The sequence below is a fragment of the Callithrix jacchus genome, chromosome 2 (genome assembly GCF_049354715.1).
Source record: "Callithrix jacchus isolate 240 chromosome 2, calJac240_pri, whole genome shotgun sequence".
In the NCBI taxonomy this organism is placed as follows: domain Eukaryota; kingdom Metazoa; phylum Chordata; class Mammalia; order Primates; family Cebidae; genus Callithrix; species Callithrix jacchus.
Genome location: NC_133503.1, coordinates 68402958 through 68428692, shown reverse-complemented (window position 1 = coordinate 68428692; position 25735 = coordinate 68402958). Strand labels below are relative to the sequence as shown.

The 25735-nt window shown below is 41.9% G+C and overlaps 1 protein-coding gene and 1 pseudogene across 25 annotated transcripts in view; both read right to left on the bottom strand.

The window, feature by feature from the left end:
- The window catches only part of LOC103791347 (uncharacterized), a 65360-nt gene that overhangs the window by 9825 nt on the left and 29800 nt on the right, over nucleotides 1–25735 (bottom strand). For 13 of the 24 annotated variants that reach the window (XM_078364592.1, XM_078364601.1, XM_078364593.1 and 10 more), the window contains one exon: nucleotides 9807–10235. The exons of 4 other annotated variants lie outside the window; for them this stretch is intronic. In XM_078364592.1, the coding sequence (XP_078220718.1) occupies nucleotides 9954–10235 (282 nt within the window). In that variant the 3' untranslated portion in view covers nucleotides 9807–9953. Of the gene's footprint in view, nucleotides 1–1412; nucleotides 2511–9806; nucleotides 10236–11717; nucleotides 11929–12233; nucleotides 13698–25735 lie in introns of those variants that run through there. 7 more of the 24 variants (XR_008479475.2, XM_078364588.1, XM_078364597.1 and 4 more) reach the window with 6 other exon arrangements.
- On the bottom strand, nucleotides 1413–2393 carry LOC128931423 (ribosome biogenesis protein NSA2 homolog pseudogene; annotated as a pseudogene). The gene has a single exon (XR_013532418.1). The product of XR_013532418.1 is annotated as a ribosome biogenesis protein NSA2 homolog pseudogene (transcript).

The following is a 25735-nucleotide window of genomic DNA, read 5'->3' as shown; positions in this document are numbered from 1 at the left end:
TGGGCCCACAGCTCCAGGTGCCTGCCCAAGTCACCTGACCATGGTTCGAAGTGGGCCTTCCCCATGACTCCTTTCACTGCACATTGGAATGCATTTGCGATTCCTCCATCACAAAGAAAGAAAGAAAGAAAAAGACAAAGCCATATCTGAGGAGACAAAGACAGAAAAAAAAGAAATGAAGGAAAGAAAGAATTGGGAAAAAGAAAAAAATAAAAAAGACAAGAAAATTCATGTCAGAGGAGAACAGATTCAAGCACGGTGATCTGGAATCTCTGAATATGCCAGTCAATAGTTCTCAACCCTGGTCATGCATCTGAATGTACTGGAGAGCTCTAAAAACATACTAATTTCTTGCATTCAACCCCAATGAGTTCATTGGGTCTGGGGGTAGGGCCCAAATGCCCTTTGTCTGAAAGCTGAGAACCGCTGCCCCACGATGGACAGGGTGCTCCACCTGCTTCCTGCTTCCCACTTCCTGCTTCCTGTCTCCCCGCATCTGTCAGGCCCTGAAGGCCTACTTGGTTTCTTTAAAATGGCCCCTGCCTGACTCATCTGGGAAGTAGGAACATGCAAAGCCAAAATCACACAACTCGGGGATGTAGGTAAAACATGAGTCTGCAGTCCAGGAGAGATCGTCACCGGGGAGTGGAAGCTGGAGGGACAGTGCTAGGCCCCGAATCTAGAACAGCCTGGTTGCCCACTGGAATCATTTGCTGAACATTCAAGGCAACCGCTGCCTCTAGAGGCTCCTATTTATTTGGTCTGGGATAATGCCTGAGCCATTGGGATTTAAAAGATGCCCAGATAGTTCCAATGGGCCACCATGATTGAGAACTCCAGTCCTAGGTGGTCCTTGGCCTGTGTTTCTTTGCTCAGGAACCCAGTGTACAAAGGACTGCAGTTGTTGAAACAGGAAAAGAACAAGCTTTCTCTTCTGTAGAAACAGTATGCATTTCAGTGTTCATAGCAACATGATGTGGGACTGACCAAGTGTGGTGACCTTTCAGGCCAAATGCCTAACAGCTGGTGGAGGGCTCTGCCATCACGCAGCTGGGTTTGTGCTTTGTTACCCATCCTGGAGCTAGCCTGGGGGCCAGGCCTCCAAGAAGGGATCAGGTGCAGGAGGGGCCTGAGGCTGCATGCTCTGCTGGACTGGCCTCGCACCTAGAACCACTGAGAAGGCAAGGCCTGTACTTCTCTTGTCCTTGGACACTTTAGGGTCCTTTGGGGAATAGGATCCTTACTCCTGTCATCAGGTCTGGGAGTCCCTTGGGAGTAGACTGAGTAAAGAAAGGAGGGAAGACTGGGTTCAACTTTGAAAGCCAAGTTGCTTGGTAGAAGTCACCAGGGTGTTGGTTTACATCTCACAATATCCCTTGGCAGGGCAGGGGTGAAGTTGAGAATCTCAGGAATTTTTTTTTCTCATTTTAATATTTATAATTTAATAAATCTCTTGATGACTGCAGACATGTATGGCTGTTTGGTAGTATTCAGAAACATTACAGTAATGGCAGTTTTTTCAATTGGTGTGTAGTCCTTAATAATTGTATATGAAATTGCTGTCAAACCAGTAAGACTGCATTCACACATCCATCATTTTCAGGGTTGTTGGTAACCTGGGCATATTTTCCCCAAGGAACTTTGCCTCCTTGCATCGCAAGGGCCAATTTGCTCACATTTCCTTCAGTGACAGTACCTTTCGTAACAGCATCCAAAGTTGTATACAGTGTGAATGAGGGTTCTTCTTTACACCAAGTATTGCTAGGCAAAAGGTGGCTTTCGGGTCAGGACATGTTACATGGGCTTTCTTGAAACGCAAGGTCATAGCCTGATGAATCTTTCACATTTAGGTGGTTTTCTTGTAAAGCCATCTCCAATGAAGACTTCAGCAACCATCCTCTTCCATGCCTTCTTCTTTCTCTTTCCTGTTTGACTAACTTTTAATACTTCTGTTTCTCCCTGGGCATGTACTTTAGGCAGAAGGACTTCCCATTTTCCTGCCTTCTCTTTTCTTTTTGGTTTTATCATATTGTAAAGTACTTTAGCTCGAGATTGTCCCTCTCTGTCCAGCAGACAGGCAGGTCCTGCTCCCTGTGAAGTCTTTCCAATAATTACATATTTCAATAATTATATATTTATCTTTTCCTGCATCTTGATAGTCTTTTTCATTTGTCTTTCCTCAGCAGGGTGCTGTTTATGGTAAAGTTTAGCCTTCAGACCAATCATTTTCTTTGCCTTCTTTGAATATCAGGAGCCTCTGGACTTTCCTTCTTTTTCTTTTTCTCATGGTAATCCAAACGGTATCCATAGCATTTACCGTGTAATTCAGTATATTTGTTCTGTGGCACGTTGACAGCCGCAGAACCACCGAGAGCAGCCCCTGGGGTGCGAAAACACTCTCAATTTTCGGATCTCAGAGACCCATGAGCTGATGCTGTGCTGGCTGAGATGGGAAAATGTCAGGATCTCTTCTAATACTTTTCAGAATCCACTATGACTGCTGATGCTAACTGGTTAAAGAATTTAGGACAGAAATCAGTGGGTTAGACTAGATAAAAATATCTAATGAAGGCTCAGGAAATGATCAGTGGTCACCTATAGTAAAATGCATTAGGAGCTAAATAATGGTTTGGATTGAAGGGGTCTACAGGAATGGGGGGCTCCTTGTATGAATTCATCCATTCAACTCTTTTCTGTTGTGAAAAGTAAAGAAGAAAATGGGCATCAACAGCTGCAACTACAGAAGAAAAAGAAGAGATGAAAAGGGGTTTCCTAAAGGGCAAGTGGTAGCCCCCAAATTGCAGGTATTTATCAGAGGGGCTGCTTAATTGCTGCAGAGTGGGTGACAGAGGGGTTAACAGAATGCACAAAAAAGCATAAGTGGAAACAAGAGATAGGTGGTTCCCGCCTGTAATCCCAGAACTTTGGGAGGCAGAGGCAGGCAGATCACTTGAGGTCAGAAGTTTGAGACCAGCCTGGCCACCATGGTGAGACCCCATGTCTATACTAAAAATACAAAACTTAGCCAGGCTGCGGGGGCATGAGCCTGTAGTCCCAGCTACTCAGGAGGCTGAGATGGGAGAATTGCTTGAACCTGGGAAGCAAAGTTGCAGTGAGCCAAGGTCGCTTCACTGCACTGCAGCCTGGGTGACAGAGGGAAACAAAAGGAAGCACTGGATAATCCGAGCCCTGTAGCTAGATTTCTCTCAGAGCTATAATATTTAAAAAAACAAATTATCAAGTACATTCAAAATTTTCATAGTTTTAAGGTTTTTGTATTTAACTTCTCCTTGCTTTCTGATTTTATTTTTTAACATGGTTTTTAAAAAAAATTTGATACTTTTGTATATTGATTTAATATTCAGCAAATTGCTTAACTTTCTTTTTTTCTTTTTAAGACAGGGTCTCACTCTGTCGCCCAGGCTGGAGTGTAGTGGTGCTATCTTAGCTCACTGCAACCTCTGCCTCCTGGGCACAAGCAATCCTCCCACTTCAGCCTCCTGAGTAGCTGGGATTACAGGTGTGCGACACCAAACCTGGATAATTTTTGTATTTTTTTTTTGTAAAGACGGGGTTTTTCTCTTTTGTCCAGGCTGGTCTTGAACTCCTGGGCTCAAGCGAATCTCCCACCCTGGCCTCCCAAAGTGCTGGGACTATAGGCATGAACCACTGCACCCAGCCTAAACTTGTGACTTCGAATTATTTATTGGTAGATTGTTTTGGATTTTCTATATACACAAATATGTACTCTGCAAATAATGACAATTTTTTCTGTTGCTTTATTGCACTGCCTAGCACCTCCAGAGAATTCAGGGGTTCTTGCCTTTTCGCCGCTCTCTCTCTCTTTTTCTTGGGATGGAGTTTCGCTCTTGTTGCCCAGTCTGGAGTGCAATGGTGTGATCTCCGCTCACCGCAACCCCTGCCTCCCGGGTTCAAGCAATTCTCCTGCCTCAGCCTCCTGAGTAGCTGGGACTACAGACACGCGCCACCACACCTGGCTCATTTTGTATTTTTAGTAGAGAAGGGGTTTCTCCACATTAGTCAGGCTGGTTTTGAACTCAGGTGATCCACCTGCCTCGACCTTCCAAAGTGCTGGGATTCCAGGCATGAGCCACTGCGCCCGGCTGCCTTTTCCCCACTCTCAAAGGCAACATTTTCAACATTTCACCGGTAAGTGTGATGTTTTGAAGACACCCTTTGTCAGGTTTAAAAAAAAAGTTCTGGCCAGGCCGGGTGGCTCATTCCGGCAATCCCAGCACTCGGAGAGGCCCAGGCAGGAGGATTGCTTGAGCTTAGGAGTTCAAGACCAGTCTGTGCAACATGGTAAAACCTCATCTCTACAAAAAAAAAAAATACAAAAAATTAGCTGGGCATAGTGGTGTGCCCCTGTAGTCCTAGCTACTCATGAGGCTGGGGCAGGAGGATCACTTGAGCCTGATAGGTAGAGGCTTCAGTGAGCTGAGATTGTGCCACTGCACTTCAGCCTGGGTACTGGGTGACAGAGTGAGACCCTATCTCAAAATAAACAAACAGAGAAAGAAAAGCATTCCCTTCTATTTTTTTGTTCGTGATTATTTTTTAAATTATTAAGTAATGTTGGATGTTGACAAATACTCTATCTGCATCTATTGAGATGATCCTATGACCTTTTCCTCCTTTAATCTGTTCATGTGGTAAATTACATTTATGATGCAATAAACTTTCATGCCTAGAAAAAAAAACAATTGGCATGATGAATTGTTTTATATATTGCTGATCTGGGTTTCTTAATATTTTGTTTAGGATTTTACAGTCTCTAGAAACGACCAAGATTGGCCTATAATTTCCCTTTATTCATGTTGAACTTGGGTTTTGATAGCAAGGTTATACGAGACCTCATAACATTAATTAGGAATGCTTCCCTCTTTTTTTTTTTATTCCCAGGAAGAGTTTGTATAGATAAGAATGATTTCTTTCTTGAATTTTACTACCACTCACAGGTGAAGTCATCTGAGCCTAGGGTTTCTTTGTAGGGAGAGTTCAGTATTGAAGTAAGATCTTTCAATGGTCCTACAAATATTCAGGTTTTCTATTACTTCTTCCTCCTCCTCTTCCTCTTCCTCCTCCTCCTCCTCATCCTCCTCTTCCTCCTCCTCCTCCTCTTCTTCTTCTCTCTTCTTCTTCTTCTTCTTCTTCTTCTTCTTCTTCTTCTTCTTCTTCTTCTTCTTCTTCTTCTTCTTCCTCTTCTTCTTCTTCTTCCTCTTCTTCTTCTTCTTCCTCTTCTTCTTCTTCTTCTTCCTCTTGTTCTTCTTCTTCTTCCTCTTCTTCTTCTTCTTCTGAGATGGAGTTCCACTCTTGTCCAGTCTGGAGTGCAATGGCACGATCGCAGCTCACCACAACCTCCTCGTCCCAGGTTCAAGCAATTCTCCTACTTCAGCCTCCCAAGTAGCTGGGATTACCGGCATGTGCCACAACATCTGGCTAATTTTTGGTATTTTTAGTAGAGACAGGGTTTCTCCATGTTGATCAGGCTGGGTTCGAACTCCTGACCTCAGGTGATCCACCCGTCTCAGCCTCCCAAAGTGCTGGGTTTACAGGTGTGAGCCACTGCGCCCGGCCTCTATTTCTTCTTAAGCAGTTTTGAATTAAGAAGTTTTTCATTCCATTTACATTTTAAAATTTATCAGCATAAAAATGCTCCTAATATCTTCTTCTTTTTTTTCTTTTTTTCTTTTTTTAGAGTCTTGCTCTGTCACCCAGGCTGGAATGCAGGTGGTGCTATCTTGGCTCACTGCAAGCTCCATCTCCTTTGTTCAAGTGATTCTCCTGCCTCAGCCTCCCGAGTAGCTGGGACTACAGACATGTGCCATCATGCCCAGTTAATTTTTTGCATTTTTGTAGAGAAGGGGTTTCTCCATGTTGGCTAGACTGATCTCAAACTCTTGACCTCAGGTGATCCATCCACCTCGGCTTCCCAAAGTGCTGTGATCACAGGCATGAGCAACCCTTGCCCAGCCTAATATCTTCTTTTTATTGTCTGCAGCATGTATGGTGGATCCTTTTTTCATTTCCTGATATTGGTTATTTGTGCCTTCTCTTTTTTTTCCTGATGAGATTCATTTGGGGTTTTTGGTTTGTTATTCCTCTCCACTGTATGTTTGTTTTCTCTTTGGTTATTTATGTTGTCTGCTATTTTCTACTTTCTTTGGGTTTATTTTGCTGCTTTTTCTCCTCCTTGCGATAAGTGTTGGTATATTTCCCTGTAGTACAAGTTTCCTTTGTTACTACTCTTTAATTCAGTGTAATTGCAAATTTTCATTGTGATTCTCTCTTTAAGCCATCAGTATTTCTTAATTTCCTACTTACCTTTTGCTATTTATGCCTAGTTCACCAGTATTGTGGTCAGACTCGGAGCCCAGTCTTTTGAATTGCATCTATGTTCATCATGGATATTGGCCTAAAGTTTTTTTTGTTGAGTCTTTGCTGGGTTTTGGTATCAGGATGATGTTGGTCTCATAAAATGATTTGGGAAGGATTCCCTCTTTTTGTATTGTTTGGAATAGTTTCAGAAGGAATGGTACCAGCTCCTCTTTGTACGTCTGGTAGAATTTGGCTGTGAACCTGTCTGGACCTGGACTTTTTTTGGTTGGTAGGCTATTAACTGTAGCTTCAACTTCAGCTCTTGTTATTGGTCTGTTCAAGCTTTCAATTTCTTCCTGGTTTAGGTTTGGGAGGGTGCAAGTGTCCAGGAATTTGGCCATTTCTTCCAGGTTTACTGGTTTATGTGCATAGAGTTGTTTGTAGTAATCTCTGATGGTAGTTTGTATTTCTGTGGAATCAGTGGTGATTTATCCCTTTATCATTTATCCTTTTATCATTTTTTATTGCATCTATTTGATTATTCTCTTTTCTTTTTTACTAATCGGGCTAGTGGTCTGTCTATTTTGTTGATCTTTTCCAAAAACCAGCTCCTGGATTTATTGAGTTTTTGAAGGGTTTTTTGTGTCTCTATCTCCTTCAGTTCTGCTCTGATCTTAGTTATTTCTTGTCTTCTGCTAGCTTTTGAGTTTTTGTGATCTTGCTCGTCTAGCTCTTTCCATTTTGATGATAGGGTGTCGATTTTAGATCTTTCCTTGCTTCTCATGTGGGCGTTTATTGCTATAAATTTCTCTCTAGACACTACTTTAAATGTGTCCCAGAGATTCTGGTACATTGTGTCTTCATTCTCATTGGTTTCAAAGAACATCTTTATTTCTACCTTCATCTCATTGTTTATCCAGTTGACATTCAGGAACCAGTTGTTCAGTTTCCATGAAGTTGTGCGTTTCTGAGTTAGTTTCTTAATGCTGGGTTCTAATTTGATTGCACTGTGGTCTGAGAGACTGTTTGTTATGATTTCCGTTCTTTTGCATTTGCTGAGGAGTGATTTACTTCCAATTATGTGGTCAGTTTGAGAGTAGGTGCAATGCGGTGCTGAGAAGAATGTATATTCTGTGGATTTGGGGTGGAGATTTCCGTAGATGTCTATTAGGTCCGCTTGGTCCAGATCTGAGTTCAAGTCCTGGATACCCTTGTTAATTTTCTGTCTCGTTGATCTGTCTAATATTGACAGTGGAATGTTAAAGTCTCCCACTATTATTGTGTGGGAGTCTAAGTCTCCTTGTAGGTCATTAAGAACTTGCTTTCTGTATCTGGGTGCTCCTGTATTGGGTGAGTATATATTTAGGATCATTAGCTCTTCTTGTTGCATTGATCCTTTTACCATTATGTAATGCCCTGCTTTGTCTCTTTTGATCTTTGTTTATGGTTTGAAGTCCATTTTATCAGAGACTAGGATTGCAGCTACTGCTTTTTTTTGCTCTCTATTTGCTTAATAAATCTTCTTACATCCCTTCATTTTTAGCCTATGTGTGTCCTTGCACGTGAGATGGGTTTCCTGAATACAGCATACCAATTAGTCTTGACTTTTTATCCAATTTGTCAGCCTGTGTCTTTTGATTGGGGCATTTAGGCCATTTACATTTAAGGTTACTATTGTTATGTGTGAATTTGATCTTGCCATTTTCATACTAGTTGGTTGTTAGTTGACACATTTTCTTCATTGTGTCGATGATCTTTACCATTTGGTACATTTTTGCAGTGGCTGGTACTGGTTGTTCCTTTCCTTGTTTAGTGCTTCTTTCAGGAGGTCTTGCAGGGCAGGTCTGGTAGTGACAAGTCCTTCAGCAATTGCTTGTCCATAAAGGATTTTATTTCTCCTTCACTTATGAAGCTTAGTTTGTCTGGATATGAAATTCTCAGTTGAAAGTTTTTTTCTTTAAGGATGTTAAATATTGGCCCCCACTCTCTTCTGCTTGTAGGGTTTCTGCCGAGAGATCCACTGTGAGTCTGATGGGCTTCCTTTTGTGAATAACCCAACCTTTCTCTCTGGCTGCCCTTATCATTTTCTTCTTCATTTTAACCCTGGTGAATCTGACGATTATGTGCCTTGGGGTTGCTCTTCTTGAGGAATATCTCTGTGGTGTTCTCTGTATTTCCTGGACTTGAATGGTGGCCTGCCTTGTTAGGTTGGGGAAGTTCTCCTGGATGATATCCTGAAGAGTGTTTTTCAGCTTGGATTCATTCTCTCCATCACAATCGGATACACCTATCAAACACAGATTAGGTCTTTTCACATAATCCCATATTTCTTGGAGGCTTTGTTCATTTCTTTTCACTCTTTGATCTCTAATTTTGCCTTCTCATTTTGTTTTCATTGAGTTAATCTTCAATCTCTGATATCCTTTCTTCTGCTTGGTCAATTCAGCTATTGAAATTTGTATATGCTTCACAAAGTTCTCGTGCTGTGTTGTTTTTCAGCTCCATCAAGTCATTCATATTCTTCTGTAAGCTGTTTATTCTAGTTAGCATCTCATCTAATCTTTTTTCAAGATTCTTAGTTTCTTTGTATTGGGTTAGAACATGTTCTTTTAGCTCTGAGAAGTTTGTTATTACCCACCTTCTGAAGCTTGTTTCTGTCAGTTCATCAGATTCATTGTCCATCCAGCTTTGTTCCCTAGCTGGTGAGGAGTTGTGATCCCTTCAAGAAGAGGCGTTCTGGTTTTGGGTATTTTTATCCTTTTTGCGCTGATTTCTTCCCATCTTCATGGCTTTACCTACCTGTGGTCTTTGCAGTTGGTGACTTTTGGATGGGGTCTCTGAGTGGACATCCTTTTTGTTGATGTTGAAGCTATTTCTTTCTGTTTCTTAGTTTTCCATTTAACAGTCAGGCCCCTCTGCTGTAGGGACTGCTGGAGTCCACTCCAGACCCTGCTTGCATGGGGATCACCTGTGGGGGCTGCAGAATAGTAAGGGTTGCTGCTGGTTTCTTCTTCTGTTATCTTCATCCCAGAAGGGTACCTGCCAGATGTCGGCCTAAGCTCTCCTTTATGAGGTGTCTCTTTGGGTATACAGGGGTCAGGGAGCTGCTTGAGGAGACAGTCTGTCCCTTATAGGAGCTCAAGTGCTGTGCTGGAAGCTCCATTGTTCCATGCAGAGCTGCTGGGCAGGTACGTTTAAGTCTGCTTCAGTGGAACTCAAAGCCGCTTCTTTTCCCAGGTGCTCTGACCTAAGAAGGTCAGCTTATTTATAAGTTCTTGACGTGCTGCTGCCTTTTTTCATAGATGCCCTGCACAGCACAGAGATAGTCTAGTCACAGTCTTCCAGCAGAGGCATTGCTGAGCTGCTATGGGCTCTGCCCAGCTGCCGTGTGAACTTCCTTGAGGTGTTGTTTATAGAGGCGCAGTTAGAACTGCCTCCGTATTGGCAGACTGCCTTGGTAGTGGCAGATGTCCTTCCCCCCACCGAGCTGGACCCTCCCAGGTCCAGCTGTGCTTACTGTGAAACTCTTAATCCAAAGCATTTCAGAATGCTTGTTTTGTGGGAGTGGTACCCACCAAGCCAGATCACCTGGCTCCCTGTCTGCCCCCTCCCTTTCAGTTGAATGAGTGGCTCTGTCTTCCAGGCATTCCAGGCACCAGTTGAAATGGCCACCCGGATTTGTGTGAGTTTCTGTGCTCCAACCTGCAGCACTGGCTGAAACAGCCATGCTGGAAACTCATGATGTTTTCAGCCCGGGAATCTCCTGGTCTGTGGGCAGTGAAAACTTGTTTGGAAATGCAGTGATCACTCACCCTCTGCATTGTTCTTGCTGGGAACTGCACTCCAGAGCTGTTCCTATTTGGCCATCTTGGATCCTCCACTGGTAAAAGTCCCAGCTGTTAATTTTTAAAAAAGAATTAAAATACAGACACACCTAGCTAATGACTGCCACACTGGAGAGCACAGTACTGGGGTCCAGAGATGTGGGAGTCACACCCAGATCCTAGAGAGGTGCACAGCTGGGGTCAACTTGTAAGCAGAGTGAAGAGCATGGCCCTGCAAATCCTGTGCTGGAAAATGAGGGCAGCTGCAGCAGAAGGGATAGGACTCCTCACTGTTTCCAGGAGCCCACTCTCATCTCCCTTGGTCCTGGGCCAGAGTCTGGAGTGTCATGAACTGCACACATTTGAAGTATAAAATTTGATGTTAAATGTATACATACATGTGCACTCATGGAGATGGGAGCTTTTCATTTAGAAATTGACAGTACTAGTTGTGCTGCTAGAGGGGAGGTGAATCCAGGGACCCCTACATCAGCACACTCAGGAGCACAGTGATGCATTCACATGTGGAGTGCCCGCCCCATGCACCAGGCTCGTGGATGCATTCACATGTGGAGTCCCCACCCCATGCACCAGACTCATGGACTCTTCCACACGTGGAGCCCCCACCCCATGCACTAATCTTGCACCATCTGAAGGGACATACAGCTGCTTGCCAAAACGTGGTCATCACTATTTATCCATCACCACCACTTCCCTGATCCTCACTCCCAATAGGAACCCAGAATCAAGACTCTCCAACCAAAGCCAGAAAGTTCCACCTGCCACATCACCTTGATTTTTCCTAAGCAAGTGAGTGATTCCAGCACAATTTTTACTTACTCTTGGGGTAATCCGTAATCACAGACCAGCAAACTGAGGCTCAGGTGCTGCTGTGTGCTGTTGGCAAAGGTCTTTTGATTTCTTGGTTGCTTTAGAAAAACTGATGGGAAACTCTGTTTCCAGTCAAAGGCCCCGCAGTGAGTGTGAGGACACCACGGGATGTGCAGGAGCTCTCCCTGGAGGATGGGGCTCCCAAGTCTAGTTTTGTTGGCAATTGGAAAATTCTCTCTTTTTTTTGAGACAGAGTCTTACTCTATCACTAGGTTGGAGTGCATTGGTGCGATCCTGGCTCACTGCAACTTCTGTTTTCTGGTTTCGAGCAATTCTCCTGCCTCAGCCTCCCGAGTAGCTGGGACTACAGACACGCACCACCACACCCAGCTAATTATTTTTTTGTGTATTTTTAGTAGAGATGGGGTTTCACCATGTTAGCCAGGTTTGCCTCAATCTCTCAACCTCGTGATCCACCCGCCTCGGCTCCCAAACTGCTGAGATTTGGAAAATTCTTAGTCCACAAGAAAGAAGAACAGGTACTGAGGGCAGGCCCTCTGCCAGATAGTGTGCTTACAAGATGAGGCTACCATTTATGACTGACACCCTCTCCATCAGAAAACAGTATATGTACATCACCCATTATATATATTGCCAGATTTTCATGCATGAACCAATTTTAAACGAAATAAAACAAAGCATCACATCTAGTATGGCAAAGACAGGCAATCTTTCCTTGCCATGAGATGGGACTCTTCCTCCAGTGGCCTCTCAGGGAGGCTGGGAGAACAGCGTGGCTGGCAGGGCAGTGGTGGTGTTGCTTGTGGCTGACTCAGGGTGCTCGCTTGAGATGAATGCAGTACTAGTGTGCATGGGTGTGGAGGGGTTGCTGCCTGGGCTGAGCTGCAGGTCCATCCTCCTGGTTGGAAGAAGCCTGGAAAAGAGGAGCAGTCTGGGATGAGGCTCACAGTCCTCAACTGTGGAGCTGGAAGCCACCTAAACCAACATGAAAATGTTCAGTCTTCCCATGTACCCAACTCTATGCTGTGGTGCAATGATAGGGTCCCCTCCCCTCTCCTACTCACTTTGAACTGCCAACTAATTGCCAGTACCTTCCTCACATCTCCCTGGACCATCTCAGTCTCCAGGGACCTGTGTACGTCACCAGTACATTTCTCCTCTGTTGCACAAGGCTTTGTGATGGATGGAAAGCAATCTTACACTGGGGACTGGGTTTAATTCCCAGAAAAACATTGTGTTGTATTTATTCACTAAACCTATTGCTTAAAGATAATAGGTTATAGATTTATTGAAAATACAATGTCAGGTCATTTAAAAATATCCACTGTTCCCCATGTGGTAGCTCTGTTCACAGGCTTGCTTCGTCTCTATCCCGCCTGTGTGCTGCTTGGTCAGGGGTGCCCCTGCTCATGCCGGCAGGAGAGATGGTTTTTTACAGAGGCAGGCGTGGGCTAGGAGCCAGTGCTCTAACCCCACTGCACCAGGGGGCTATGGCAGGGGTGATGGGTCCCACTGACCACCAGAGGTCCTGCCGGTTCTAATTGTCAGTGTTCCTGGGGTGTGTAGCTCACAAAATTTGAATATTTATGAGGATATTTTCCCTGGCTTTATTGAGGGATCAGTGAAAGATAAAAGGATGTATATATATAAAGTTTACAATGTGAAGTTTTGATATATGCGTACAATGTGACATGATGACCACAATCAAGCTAATTACCTATCACTTTGCATTGTTACTGTTTTTCTGTGTGTGGTGAGAATATGCGAGGTGCACTTTCTCCACAGATTTCAACTGTACAGTTGTCACGGTGCCGTGCACCAGGTCTCCAGATCATATTCAACACGTAACTGAAATGTGTGTGTGCCCTTTCACTATCCTATCTCCCCATTTTCCCTGCTCTCCTTCTTCTACTCTGTTTCTGTAACTGGACTTTTCACACTAATGGCTGGGCAGAAATCTGTGATATATGCACAGATAGACAAGCACAGAGTCCGCCTTAAGACCATGGGTGGCATCTGGGACCTCTGCATGCCCAGGTACTTCCAGGCACATACTTGGGGCTGGATCAGCCCTGCACTGTGACCAATGAGCTGACAAAGGTCACCCAGGAGGTCCGAGCTTCCACTTGGGGCCGCACCTCTCACTCACACTGCAGCCTTTTTACATAGACGCTCAGGAGTGTGGATCATTCTCTGTGCCTCATTTTCTGAAGCGTGGCTGGAAAGCCAGCCTCTGGGCAAGGCTGTGGTGAGTGATGAGTGAGTGATGAAAGAGTCAATGTGTGGAAAGCACATGGTGGCGGTGGGGTTGCCTTAGAGAACCTGCTGCGGCAACTGTGCAGTGTAGGTGGGACGCATTTCCTGAGGAGACACACTACCATCCACATACTCCCGCACACATTCACCGTCACACCACATGACAACCACGCAGACCTCCAGAGCCCCGTGCACACAAACCCACCCAACCCAGAGAGACATGGCTGCTCCAGGGACTGTACAATGAGGCTGTCGCTCTTTACGTGCAAAAACCGCTTCTTCCACCACCCCCGGCTCATCCCTAGCAGGAAGCTGGAATCAGATCGCCAGACTGAAGCCAGCAGGAAAGCCCCGCCTTCCTTTTCATCTGGATTTTTCATCAGCAAGTCAGGGACCTCAGAATTCAGCCTGTTTTCCTGAGGCCACCTACAATGACAGGAGAGACGAGACCATGAGGACCAAGTCATGCTGCGTGGTGTTTCCAAGGCCTTTTGTTCCCTCGAAGAATGCAGAATCCCAGAAGGACAGCAGTGGTTGAAGTCCCCAGCAGCCAGCACAGAGTCTTTCCCTGGAAGACCCTTCTCTCTAGTTCACTGTGGCTGGCAATCATAAACTCTTAATCGAGAGAGAACTTGCTGCTGAGAAAAACTTCCTCTTTCACATGGCTTAAAGCCGAATGTCTCCCCTCCTGACCGCCTCAACCAGTGTCTTCTGGAAGAGTTGGCCAGAGTCAGTGCAGCTGCTAGAACAATGCAAGATGGGTGCAGTGGCTCCCGCCTATGATCTCAGCACCTCGGGAGGCTGAGGCAGGTGGATTGTTTGAGGCCAGGAGATTGAGACCAGCCTGGGTAACCTAGTGAGACCCCCCTCTCTACAAAAAGATAAAGAAAATTAGCCCGGCATGGTGGTTTGTGCCTGTGGTCCCAGCTGAGATGGGAGGATCACTTGAGCCCGGAGAGTGAAGACTGCAGTGAGCCCAGAGCACACCACAGTACTCCAGCCTGGGGAAGAGTGAGACCCTGTGTCAACAACAAACAACCCCCAATACCATGCACTGAGTGGTTTAAACAACAGATGTTTCTTTCTCATGGTTCTGGAGGCTGGGATGTTCAAGAGCAAGGTGCTGGCACCTGGACTGACATGGCATAATCTTTAATGTCTATTGCCAAGTAAAATAGTTCAGCCTGAAGAAGCTACATACTCTATGACTCAAACCATGTGTCATTCTGTCCAAAGGCAAACTCTAGAGACAACTTAAAAAATCAGCTGTTTTCAGGGAATCCAGGGAAAAAAGAGAAAGAGTAACAGGTGAAGCACAGGGGGTTGTCAGCAGCAGAACGATTCTGCATGACAGTGCACGAGAGGTGGAGCAAGATATACCCGTTCCCCCCCCCAGAAAAACACCTTGAAAACAGACCTGGCACGGTGGCTCACATCTATAATCCCAGCACTTTGGGAGGACAAGACAGGATCACATGAGGTCAGGAGTTCTAGACCAGCCTGGCCAACACGGCGGAATCCCCTCCCTACTAAAAATACAAAAACAAACAAACCTTAAAAATGCAAAACAGAGTAATCCATAATGCCAATAAGAAATTTAGTTAATAATGTGTGAATATTGGTGTAATTAACTACAACAAATGCATTATACTAATATGTCAATTATGGGGGAACCAGAGGGAAGGGGCACTTGCTAACTTTAGTATCTAGTTTTAGCTCTATTTCTTTAGCTCTATTTTTTTTGCTAATAATCTAAAACTTATCTAAATAATAATGTGTATTAATTCAAGAGTAATTTGACAATAATATTTTAGGGACAGATCTATTTCAGCAAACGTTTAACAATCAGTTAATGTCTAAACATGAGCTTCAGATGTGTTTTACTATTAAATGTGAACCAAAGCTGAACTGTGAATGCATCTTTACTTATATGGTTGAAGCACTACTGATTGAATAGTAAATTAAAATGTTCTTATATGAATAACAAGATGGCTAAGCATTTTTATTGATTTGTCTTAAATATGCAATTTTGGAAAAAATCTGCAATCATTATTCTTGAATCAACACAAGCCTTGAATGTCCACAGTGCCTTCAGCTGGCCATCTACTTACTATAAGGACACATGCACACGAATGTTCATTACAGCACTGTTTACAATAGCAAAGACCTGGAACCAACCCAAATGCCCATTGATGTTAGACTGGACAGGGAAAATGTGGCACATATACACCATAGAATACTATGCAACCATCAAAAACGATGAGACCGTCATTCTCAGCAAACTGACACAAGAGCAGAAAATCAAACACCGCATGTTCTCACTCGTAGGTGGGTGTTGACTAATGAGAACACATGGACACAGGGAGGGGAGCACTACACACTGGGGTCTGTCGGGGGGAAATAGGGGAGGGACAGTGGGGGGTGGGGAGTTGGGGAGAGATAGCATGGGGAGAAATGCCAGATATAGGTGAAGGGGAGGAAGGCAGCAAATCACACTGCCACATGTGTACCTATGCAACAATCTTGCATGTTCTTCACATGTACCCCAAAACCTAAAATGCAACAAAAAAATAAAGTAATAACTATATTCTCATAAAAATATATATTTAACATATATATTATATATTTTATATATATATATTATATATTTTTTATATATAATATATATTATATATTTTTTATATATAATATATATATTTTATATATAATATATTATTATAATATTATATATAATATAATATTTTTTATATATAATATATATTATATTTGTATGGTGTATATAGTAGATATATACAAATAAATATATAAATATAAATGTATATTTAAATATAGATATATAAAAAATATACAAATATAAATATATATAATATAAATATATTTACATATAATTATATATTCTATATAATATATGTTATATATTTAATATATTCATAATATATAACATATAAAATATATAAAATATCTGAAATATATATTATATCTATTTTATACATAATATACATTTAATATATTATACAAATTAAATATGCATATAATGTACAATATACATTTTATATATTATATATGTATTTTATATATATTTTACATATATATGTATTATGTATTATATATGCATTATATATATATTTTATATATTATATGTGTATTATGTACATATTTTATACATATATATGCAATATACTTTTTTATATAGTATATGTGTATTATATATCTATTATATACATATTTAATATATATTATATGCATATTTTGTATTTTATATCTATTGTGTATTATGTATATATTTTTATTTATTTATTTATTTATTTTTGAACATTTCTCAATTTAATTATACTTAAATCCAGAAGCACTTTAGGCAAGTTACAAATGAGAGCATTGAGTATAATAAAACCTGTAATAAAGCAGCTTAGTACTATCCACCTGGAATCATTGCGATCAGGCACAATTAACAGGAGCATAAATCCAACACAGAATGGAAAATGTTCGAATCAGTATTATTGTTGGACAAAGACTGGATAAGAAAGTAATAGTTTTTTAAATGGTAATGCCTGTGTTTGGTAACGATTGCAAAATCTTCTATCTCAGCATCCCTCGTGCTAATTTGTAAACACAGCCAGACATTATATTGCCTGTCAGTTTCTGCATTAGAAAACATGATTTCGTTTTACTTTTTTTTTTTAATTGCATTTTAGGTTTTGGGGTTCATGTGTAGAACATGTAAGATAGTTGCATAGGTACACACATGGCAGTGTGATTTGCTGTCTTCCTCCCCTTCACCCACATCTGGCATTTCTCCCCATGCTATCCCTCCCCAGCTCCCCCTCCACTTTCCCTCCCCTATTTCCCCCAATAGACCCCAGTGTGTAGTGCTCCCCTCCCTGTGTCCATGTATTCTCATTGTTCATGACCCACCTATGAGTGAGAATATGCGGTATTTCATTTTCTGTTCTTGTGTCAGTTTGCTGAGAATGATGTTCTCCAGATTCATCCATGTCCCTACAAAGGACAAGAATTCATCATTTTTGATGGCTGCATACTATTCCATGGTGTATATGTGCCACATTTTTCCAGTCCAGTCTATCATCGATGGGCATTTGGGTTGGTTCTAGGTCTTTGCTATTGTAAACAGTGCTGCAATGAACATTCGTGTGCATGTGTCCTTATAGTAGAATGATTTATAGTCCTTTGGATATATACCCAGTAATGGGATTGCTGGGTCAAATGGAATTTCTATTTCTAGGTCCTTGAGGAATCACCACACTGTCTTCCACAATGGTTGAACTAATTTACACTCCCACCAGCAGTGTAAAAGTGTTCCCATTTCTCCACATCCTCTCCAGCATCTGTTGTCTCCAGATTTTTTAATGATCATCATTCTAACTGGTGTGACATGGTATCTCAAGGTAGTTTTGATTTGCATTTCTCTGATGACCAGTGATGATGAGCATTTTTTCATATGTTTGTTGGCCTCATGTATGTCTTTTTTTGTAAAGTGTCTGTTCATATCCTTTGCCCATTTTTGAATGGGCTTGTTTGTTTTTTTCTTGTAAATCTGTTTTAGTTTTACAAAATTTCTTTATAAATTCTGGACATCAGCCCTTTGTCAGATGGGTAAACTGCAAAAATTTTTTCCCATTCTGTTGGTTGCCGATTCACTCTAGTGACTGTTTCTTTTGCCATGCAGAAGCTGTGGAGTTTGATTAGGTCCCATTTGTCTATTTTGGCTTTTGTTGCCAATGCTTTTGGTGTTTTGGTCATGAAGTCCTTGCCTACTCCTATGTCCTGAATGGTTTTGCTTAGATTTTCTTCTAGGGTTTTTATGGTGCCAGGTCTTATGTTTAAGTCTTTAATCCATCTGGAGTTAATTTTAGTGTAAGGTGTCAGGAAGGGGTCCAGTTTCTGCTTTCTGCACATGGCTAGCCAGTTTTCCCAACACCATTGATTAAACAGGGAATCCTTTCCCCATTGCTTGTTTTTGTCAGGTTTATCAAAGATTGTATGGTTGTAGATATGTTATGTTGCCTCCAATGCCTCTGTTCTGTTCCATTGGTCTATATCTCTGTTTTGGTACCAGTAGCATGCCGTTTTGATTACTGTAGCCTTGTCGTATAGTTTGAAGTCCGGTAGTGTGATGCCTCCTGCTGTGTTCATTTTGCTTAGAATTGACGTGGCTATGTAGGCTCTCTTTTGGTTCCATATGAAGTTCAAGGTGGTTTTTTCCAGTTCTGTGAAGAAAGTCAATGGTAGCTTGATGGGGATAGCGTTTAGTCTGTAAATTACTTTGGCAGTATGGCCATTTTCACAATATTGATTCTTCCTAACCATGAACATGGAATGTTTCTCCATCTGTTTGTGTCCTCTCTTATTTCATTGAGCAGTGGTTTGTAGTTCTCCTTGAAGAGGTCCCTTATGTTCCTTGTTAGTTGTATTCCTAGGTATTTTATTCTCTTTGTAGCAATTGTGAATGGCAGTTTGTTCTTGATTTGGCTCTCTTTAAGTCTATTATGGTGTATAGGAATGCTTGTGACTTTTGCACATTGATTTTATATCCTGAGACTTTGCTGAAGTTGCTTATCAGTTTCAGGAGTTTTTGGGCTGAGATGATGGGGTCTTCTAGATATACTATCATGTCGTCTGCAAATAGAGACAATTTGGCTTCCTCCTTTCCTATTTGTATACCCTTTATTTCTTTTTCTTGCCTGATTGCTCTGGCTAGAACTTCCAGTACTATATCAAATAGGAGTTAAAGCACTGTTGAATTTTGTCAAAGGCCTTCTCTGCATCAATTGAGATCATCATGTGGTTTTTGTTTTTGGTTCTGTTTATGTGGTGAATTATGTTCACAGACTTGCGTATGTTGACCCAGGCTTGCATCCCCAGGATGAATCCTACTTGATCATGGTGGATAAGCTTTTTGATGTGCTGTTACAATCGGCTTGCCAGTATTTTATTGAAGATTTTTGCATCTATGTTCATCATGGATATTGGCCTGAAGTTTTTTTTTCTTATTGAGTCTCTGCCAGGTTTTGGTATCAGGATGATGTTGGTCTCATAAAATGATTTGGGAAGGATTCCCTCTTTTTGGATTATTTGGAATAGTTTCAGAAGGAATGGTAACAGTTCCTCTTTGTGCGTCTGGTAGAATTTGGCTGTGAACCCATCTGGACCTGGGCTTTTTTTGTGTGGTAGACTCTTAATTGCTGCCTCAACTTCAGACCTTGTTATTGGTCTATTCATAGTTTCAGCTTCCTCCTGGTTTAGGCTTGGGAGGACACAAGTGTCCAGGAATTTATCCATTTCTTCCAGGTTTACTAGTTTATATGCATAGAGTCGTTCATAATATTCTCTGATGATGGTTTGAATTTCTGTGGAATCTGTGGTGATTTCCCCTTTATAGTTTTTTATTGCATCTATTTGGTTATTCTCTCTTTTCTTTTTTATCAATCTGGCTAGTGGTATGTCTATTTTGTTGATCTTTTCAAAAAACCAGCTCTTGGATTTATTGATTTTTTGAAGGTTTTTTTTGTGTTTCTATCTCCTTCAGTTCTGCTCTGATCTTAGTTATTTCTTGTCTTCTGCTGGGTTTTGAGTTTTTTTTTTATCTTTCTCCTCCAGCTCTTTCAATTTTGACGTTAGGGTGTCAATTTTGGATCTCTCCACTCTTCTCATGTGGGCACTTATTGCTATGTATTTTCCTCTAGAGACTGCTTTAAATATGTCCCAGAGATTCTGGTATGTTGTGTCTTCATTATCATTGGTTTCAAAGAACTTCTTTATTTCTGCCTTCATTTCATTGTTTATCCAGTCAACATTCAAGAGCCAGTTGTTCAGTTTCCATGAAGCTGTGCGGTTCTGAGTTTGTTTCTGAATTCTGAGTTCTAACTTGATTGCACTATGGTCTGAGAGATTGTTTGTTATGATTTCAGTTGTTTTGCATTTGCTGAGGAGTGATTTACTTCCAATTATGTGGTCAATTTTAGACTAGGTGTGATGTGGTGCTGAGAAGAATGTATATTCTGTGGATTTGGGGTGGAGAGTTCTGTAAATGTCTATCAGGTTTGCTTGTTCTAGGTCTGAGTTCAAGTCCTGGATATCCTTGTTAATTTTCTGACTGGTTGATCTGTCTAGTATTGACAGTGGAGTGTTAAAGTCTCTCACTATTATTGTGTGGGAGTCTAAGTCTCTTTGTAAGTCATTAAGAACTTGCCTTATATATCTGGGTGCTCCTGTATTGGGTCCATATATATTTAGGATCATTAGCTCTTCTTGTTGTATCAATCCTTTGACCATTATGTAATGTCCCTCTTTGTCTCTTTTGATCTTTGTTGCTTTAAAGTCTATTTTATCAGAGACGAGAATTGCAACTCCTGCTTTTTTTTTGCTCTCCATTTGCTTGGTGAATCTTCCTCCATCCCTTTATTTTGAGCCTTCGTGTATCCTTGCATGTGAGATGGGTTTCCTGGATACAGCACACTGATGGGTTTTGGCTTTTTATCCAATTTGCCAGTCTGTGTCTTTTGATTGGTGCATTTAGCCCATTTACATTTAGGGTTAATATTGTTATGTGTTAATTTGATACTGCCATTTTGATGCTAGCTGACTGTTTTGCCCATTAGTTGATGCAGATTCTTCATTTTGTTGATGCTCTTTAGCATTTGGTATGTTTTTGGAATGGCTGGTACTGGTTGTTCCTTTCAATGTGTAGTGCCTCTTTCAGGAGCTCTTGTAAAGCAGGCCTGGTGGTGACAAAATCTCTGAGTACTTGCTCGTTCGCAAAGGATTTTATTTTTCCTTCACTTCTGAAGCTCAGTTTGGCTGGATATGAAATTCTGGGTTGAAAGTTCTTTTCTTTAAGGATGTTGAATATTGGCCCCCACTCTCTTCCGTCTTGTAGGGTTTCTACCAAGAGATCTGCTGTAAGTCTGATGGGCTTCCCTTTGTGGGTGACCCAACCTTTCTCTCTGGCTGCCCTTAGCATTTTCTCCTTTATTTCAACCCTGGTGAATCTGACGATTATGTGCCTTGGGGTTGCTCTTCTTGCGGAATATCTTTGTGGTGTTCTCTGTATTTCCTGGACTTAAATATTGGCCTGCCTTGCTAGGTTGGGGAAGTTTTCCTGGATAATATCCTGAAGAGTATTTTCAAGCTTGGATTCATTCTCTTCGTCACATTCAGGTACACCTATCAAACATAGATTAGGTCTCTTCACATAGTCCCACATTTCTTGGAGACTTTGTTCTTTCCTTTTTGTGCTTTTTTCTCTAATCTTGGCTTCTCATTTTATTTCATTGAGTTGATCTTCGACTTCTGATATCCTTTCTTCTGCTTGGTCAATTCGGCTGTTGAAACTTGTGCATGCTTCGCGAAGTTCTCGTGTTGTGTTTTTCAGCTCCTTCAATTCACTCATATTCCTCTCTAAGTTGTCCATTCTTGTTATCATTTCCTCAAATCTTTTTTCAAGGTTCTTAGTTTCTTTGCATTGAGTTAGAACGTGTTCTTTTAGCTCACGGAAGTTTCTCATTACCCACCTTCTGAAGTCTGATTCTGTCATTTCATCTCATCTAGCTTTGTTCCCTTGCTGGTGAGGAGTTGTGGTCCCTTGTAGGAGGTGAGGTGTTCTGGTTTTGGGTGTTTTCTTCCTTTTTGCACTGGTTTCTTGCCATCTTTATGGATTTATCCACCTGGTATCTGAGTAGTTGCTGATTTTCCAATTGGGTCTCTGAATGGATGTCCAGATTGTTGATGATGAAGTATTTCTGTTTCTTGGTTTTCCTTCTAACAGTCTTGCCCCTCTGCTGTAGGACTACTGGGGTCCACTCCAGGCCCTGCTTGCCTGGGGTACACCTGTAGCAGCTGCAGAAACGTGAGGGTTGCTACCCATTTCTTCTTCTGCTACCTTTGTCCCTGAATGATGCCCGCCAAATGTCAGTCTGATCAGTCCTTTTTGAGGTGACTCTTTGGATATATGGGGGTCAGGGAGCTGCTTGAGGAGACTGTCTGTACTTTATACTGAGGAGACAGTCTGTACTTTATAGGAGCTCAAGTGCTGAGCTGTGAGCTCCGTTGTTCATTCAGGGCTGCTAGGCAGGTATGTTTAAGTCTGCTGCAGCAGAACTCATAAAGCCCCTTTTTTTCCCACAGGTGCTCTCTCCCGGGGAGTTAGGGCTTTATTTATGAGTATCCGTTGTACTGTCCTGCCCAGCAAGGACGCAGTCTAATCACTGCTTGCCTGTAGTGGCTATGCTGCGCTGCTGTGGGCTCTGCCCTGCTGTTGTGGGTGCCACCCTGTTGCTGTGGGCTCCATCCTGCTGCGGTGTGTAATTCCCTATAGTCCTGTTTATATGGGTGTGGTTAGAGCTGCTGTGGTGGTGATGGCCTGCCTCTGTAGTGGTGGACTCTCTCTGTTATGGCCTCATTTTACTTTCTAATCATGTTTTGACTCTAGCGCACACACATATAGCCATCCATCTCTTCGGCAGCGTGGTGAACCAAACGAAGTCTTTTGTTCAGTTCCGGGTCGCCTCTCTCTCCTCAGCTCCACCTCGAAGTATAAGGTCACGGTGGCGGAAGTGCAGCGGTGGCTCTCACCACCTGAGTGTCTCAATGCCTTGCTGCTGGGCCTATATTTTCTATATATTATATATATGTATATAACATGTATTATGTATGTATTATATAATTTTATATAAAATATGTAATACACATATAATATATATGTGTTATGTATGTAGTATGTATATTTTATATATATAAAATATTCATAGTACATATATAATATATAAATATATTTAATATTTTATATAATATACATACTGTATACTTTACATATAAAAATATACATATATATTTATATATTATATGTGTATTATGAATATTTTATATATATAATATATTCTGTATGTTTAACATTTTTATATATGTTTTATATATTATATATTTTAATATGTTTATATATAGTATATAAATATATACATTTATGTATTTTATATATATATAAATATATATATATAAACAGAAATATACATGCCAAAAATATATAGTATATATAAAATATGTATTATGTATTATATATAAAAACATATATACAAATATATTATACAAATATAATATATATAATATGTATACATATATCATAATATGTATATGTGTGTGTGTGCTGTGTATGTATATATACATATATATATATATATATATTTTTTTTTTTCTCCCAAAATGCTGGGATTACAGGTGTGAGCCACCATGCCTGGCCATTGACACTTACATATGTTAAAATGTGGACAGAGTATAAACTACTAAAAAACTATCTCTTACTTAAGAGATAGATAAAAATACTATCTCTTACTATAACTTACTGTACCATGTATTCATTAAAAACTAAAGTAAAAGTCATTAAGAAAAGAAACAAAGTATAAAACATCTATCAAAATTACAAAAATTCCAGAAGAATTGGACAAAAATCACAAAACACTAATAAACCAATTGAACAATCGCTTAAGGAATAAAATGTAAGCTACAATGACACAATGACAGCTTGTGTCTTACAAAAAGCAGATTAAAGTAAGAATTTTTCTTTGAGATGGAGTCTAGTTCTGTCACCAGGCTGGAATGCAATGGCACAATCTGGATTCACTGCAACCTCTGCCTCCTGGGTTCAAGTGATTCTCCTGCCTCAGTATCCTGAGTAGCTGGGACTACAGGTGCCCGCCACCACACCTGGCTAAGTATTTTTTGTAGAGACGGGGTTTCCCCGTCTTGGCCAGAATGATCTCAATCTCTTCACCTAGTGATATGCCCACCTCGGCCTCCCAAAGTGCTGGGATTACCAGTGTGAGCCACCATGCCCAGCCTAAAGTAAGAATATTTTTTAAAAAATTAAACAAGAAAATATAAAAGTCCAGAAAGTGTAGCACAATCCCCAAAACTCTCAGGATCCAGATGGTGGCTGGGCCAGGGTGAGGTCTTGTGTCTCGGCCCTTCCAGATGTTTGAAAAATCTGCAACGCTTCCAGAGGTGGCTGGAGCCAAAGGCATAGTTAGGGTGCAGGTTCCTTCCCTTTATCCAACCTTTCCCAAATCAGCCACTGTTTAGGCTCCTTTCCATCAGATTCTCCAATACTTAACCCAGTCCTATAACCTCACCTGGAGTAACTTAAATGTCATCTTTACATCTACTCTCACCCCTAGCGAATGTTTAATATGCATTTTATCACCCAGTCAGCCCCTAACATTAAAAAAGCTACAGAAATTAGGATCTGTCCCTCAAACTCCACAACAAGAATTAACCAACCTCACCTTTAAGGTGGTCAATAATAGGGAAGGGTCTGTGGGAGGCCGCGCATCTCAGAACTACAGATGCCGCCTCTGCTATAAGACAAACCTCAGCCACACCACCAGCTCACAAAGATTTCAAAGTGCCCAGACCTTGCTTCAAGTGTCAGAAACCTGGCCACTGGGCCAAGGAATGCCTGCAGCCCGAAATTCCTCCTAAGCCCTGCCCCTTCTGTGCAGGGTCCCCATGGAGAGTCGGACTGTCCTACTCCTGTCACTGTTCCCAAAGCTCCCAGACCCGAATTGGCTTGGTGGGTGAAGACTGACGCTGCCCGAACATCTCCGAGGCCCCCTGGACCATCACGCACGCCGAGCTTCCAATAACTCTTACTGCAGAGGAATAAGACAGGACGGCCCCATAGATGCCATGTTAAACTCTGCAACCTGCACGAACACTCCAGATTAGTTGCTGGAAAATCTAAAGTAATAGGAAGACCATGAAAAGAGGAAGAAATTATCAAACCCTGAGACCTTACCTTCAAGACTTCTCTATTGTTCCATATTCCTGCCCCAGTTGACAAGGCCATTGGACTTTGTAACCAACCTTGGTCAACCTCCACACCCTACGATCCCTCCCAACTTACAAAGAACTGCCCTAAACTTACTTCTGTAACTTTCCACTGTTTACCACAAACCTATAAAACCAACTCCTACACCCTTTTCAGTCTTAGCTCCGCTGAACCCAGGTGAATAAACAGTCATGTTGCACACACACACACACACACACACACACATACACACAGAGAAAAATAAAAATCTGCAACACAGACAGAGGTGCGAGGGTTGTTGGGGGGCACAGAGGAGGCGGGAGGAGGGGCTCCCTGGGGTGGGTGTGCAGGTCTCAGAGGGCTCCTTGGGCCCTGGAAGGTGACCTTGGGCCCCTGGCCTCCCCAGAGTCCATCCACAGGGCTCTGAGGCCTGCGTGCTGCTCTCTGTGATGGGGTTGCCTGTGTACAGAGAGTGTCTATAAATGTCCTACAGGAGGCACTGAGCCCAGGCAGGCACACAGGCACCTTCAGGGAGCTGGACCCCTGATACTGAAACAGATGCAGAAGGAGAGAGAGGCTCAAGGATCCACAGGCAGAGTCCTATGCCCTCAGGCCCTGAGAGGAGCAGGAGGTCTGATGACACAGGGTG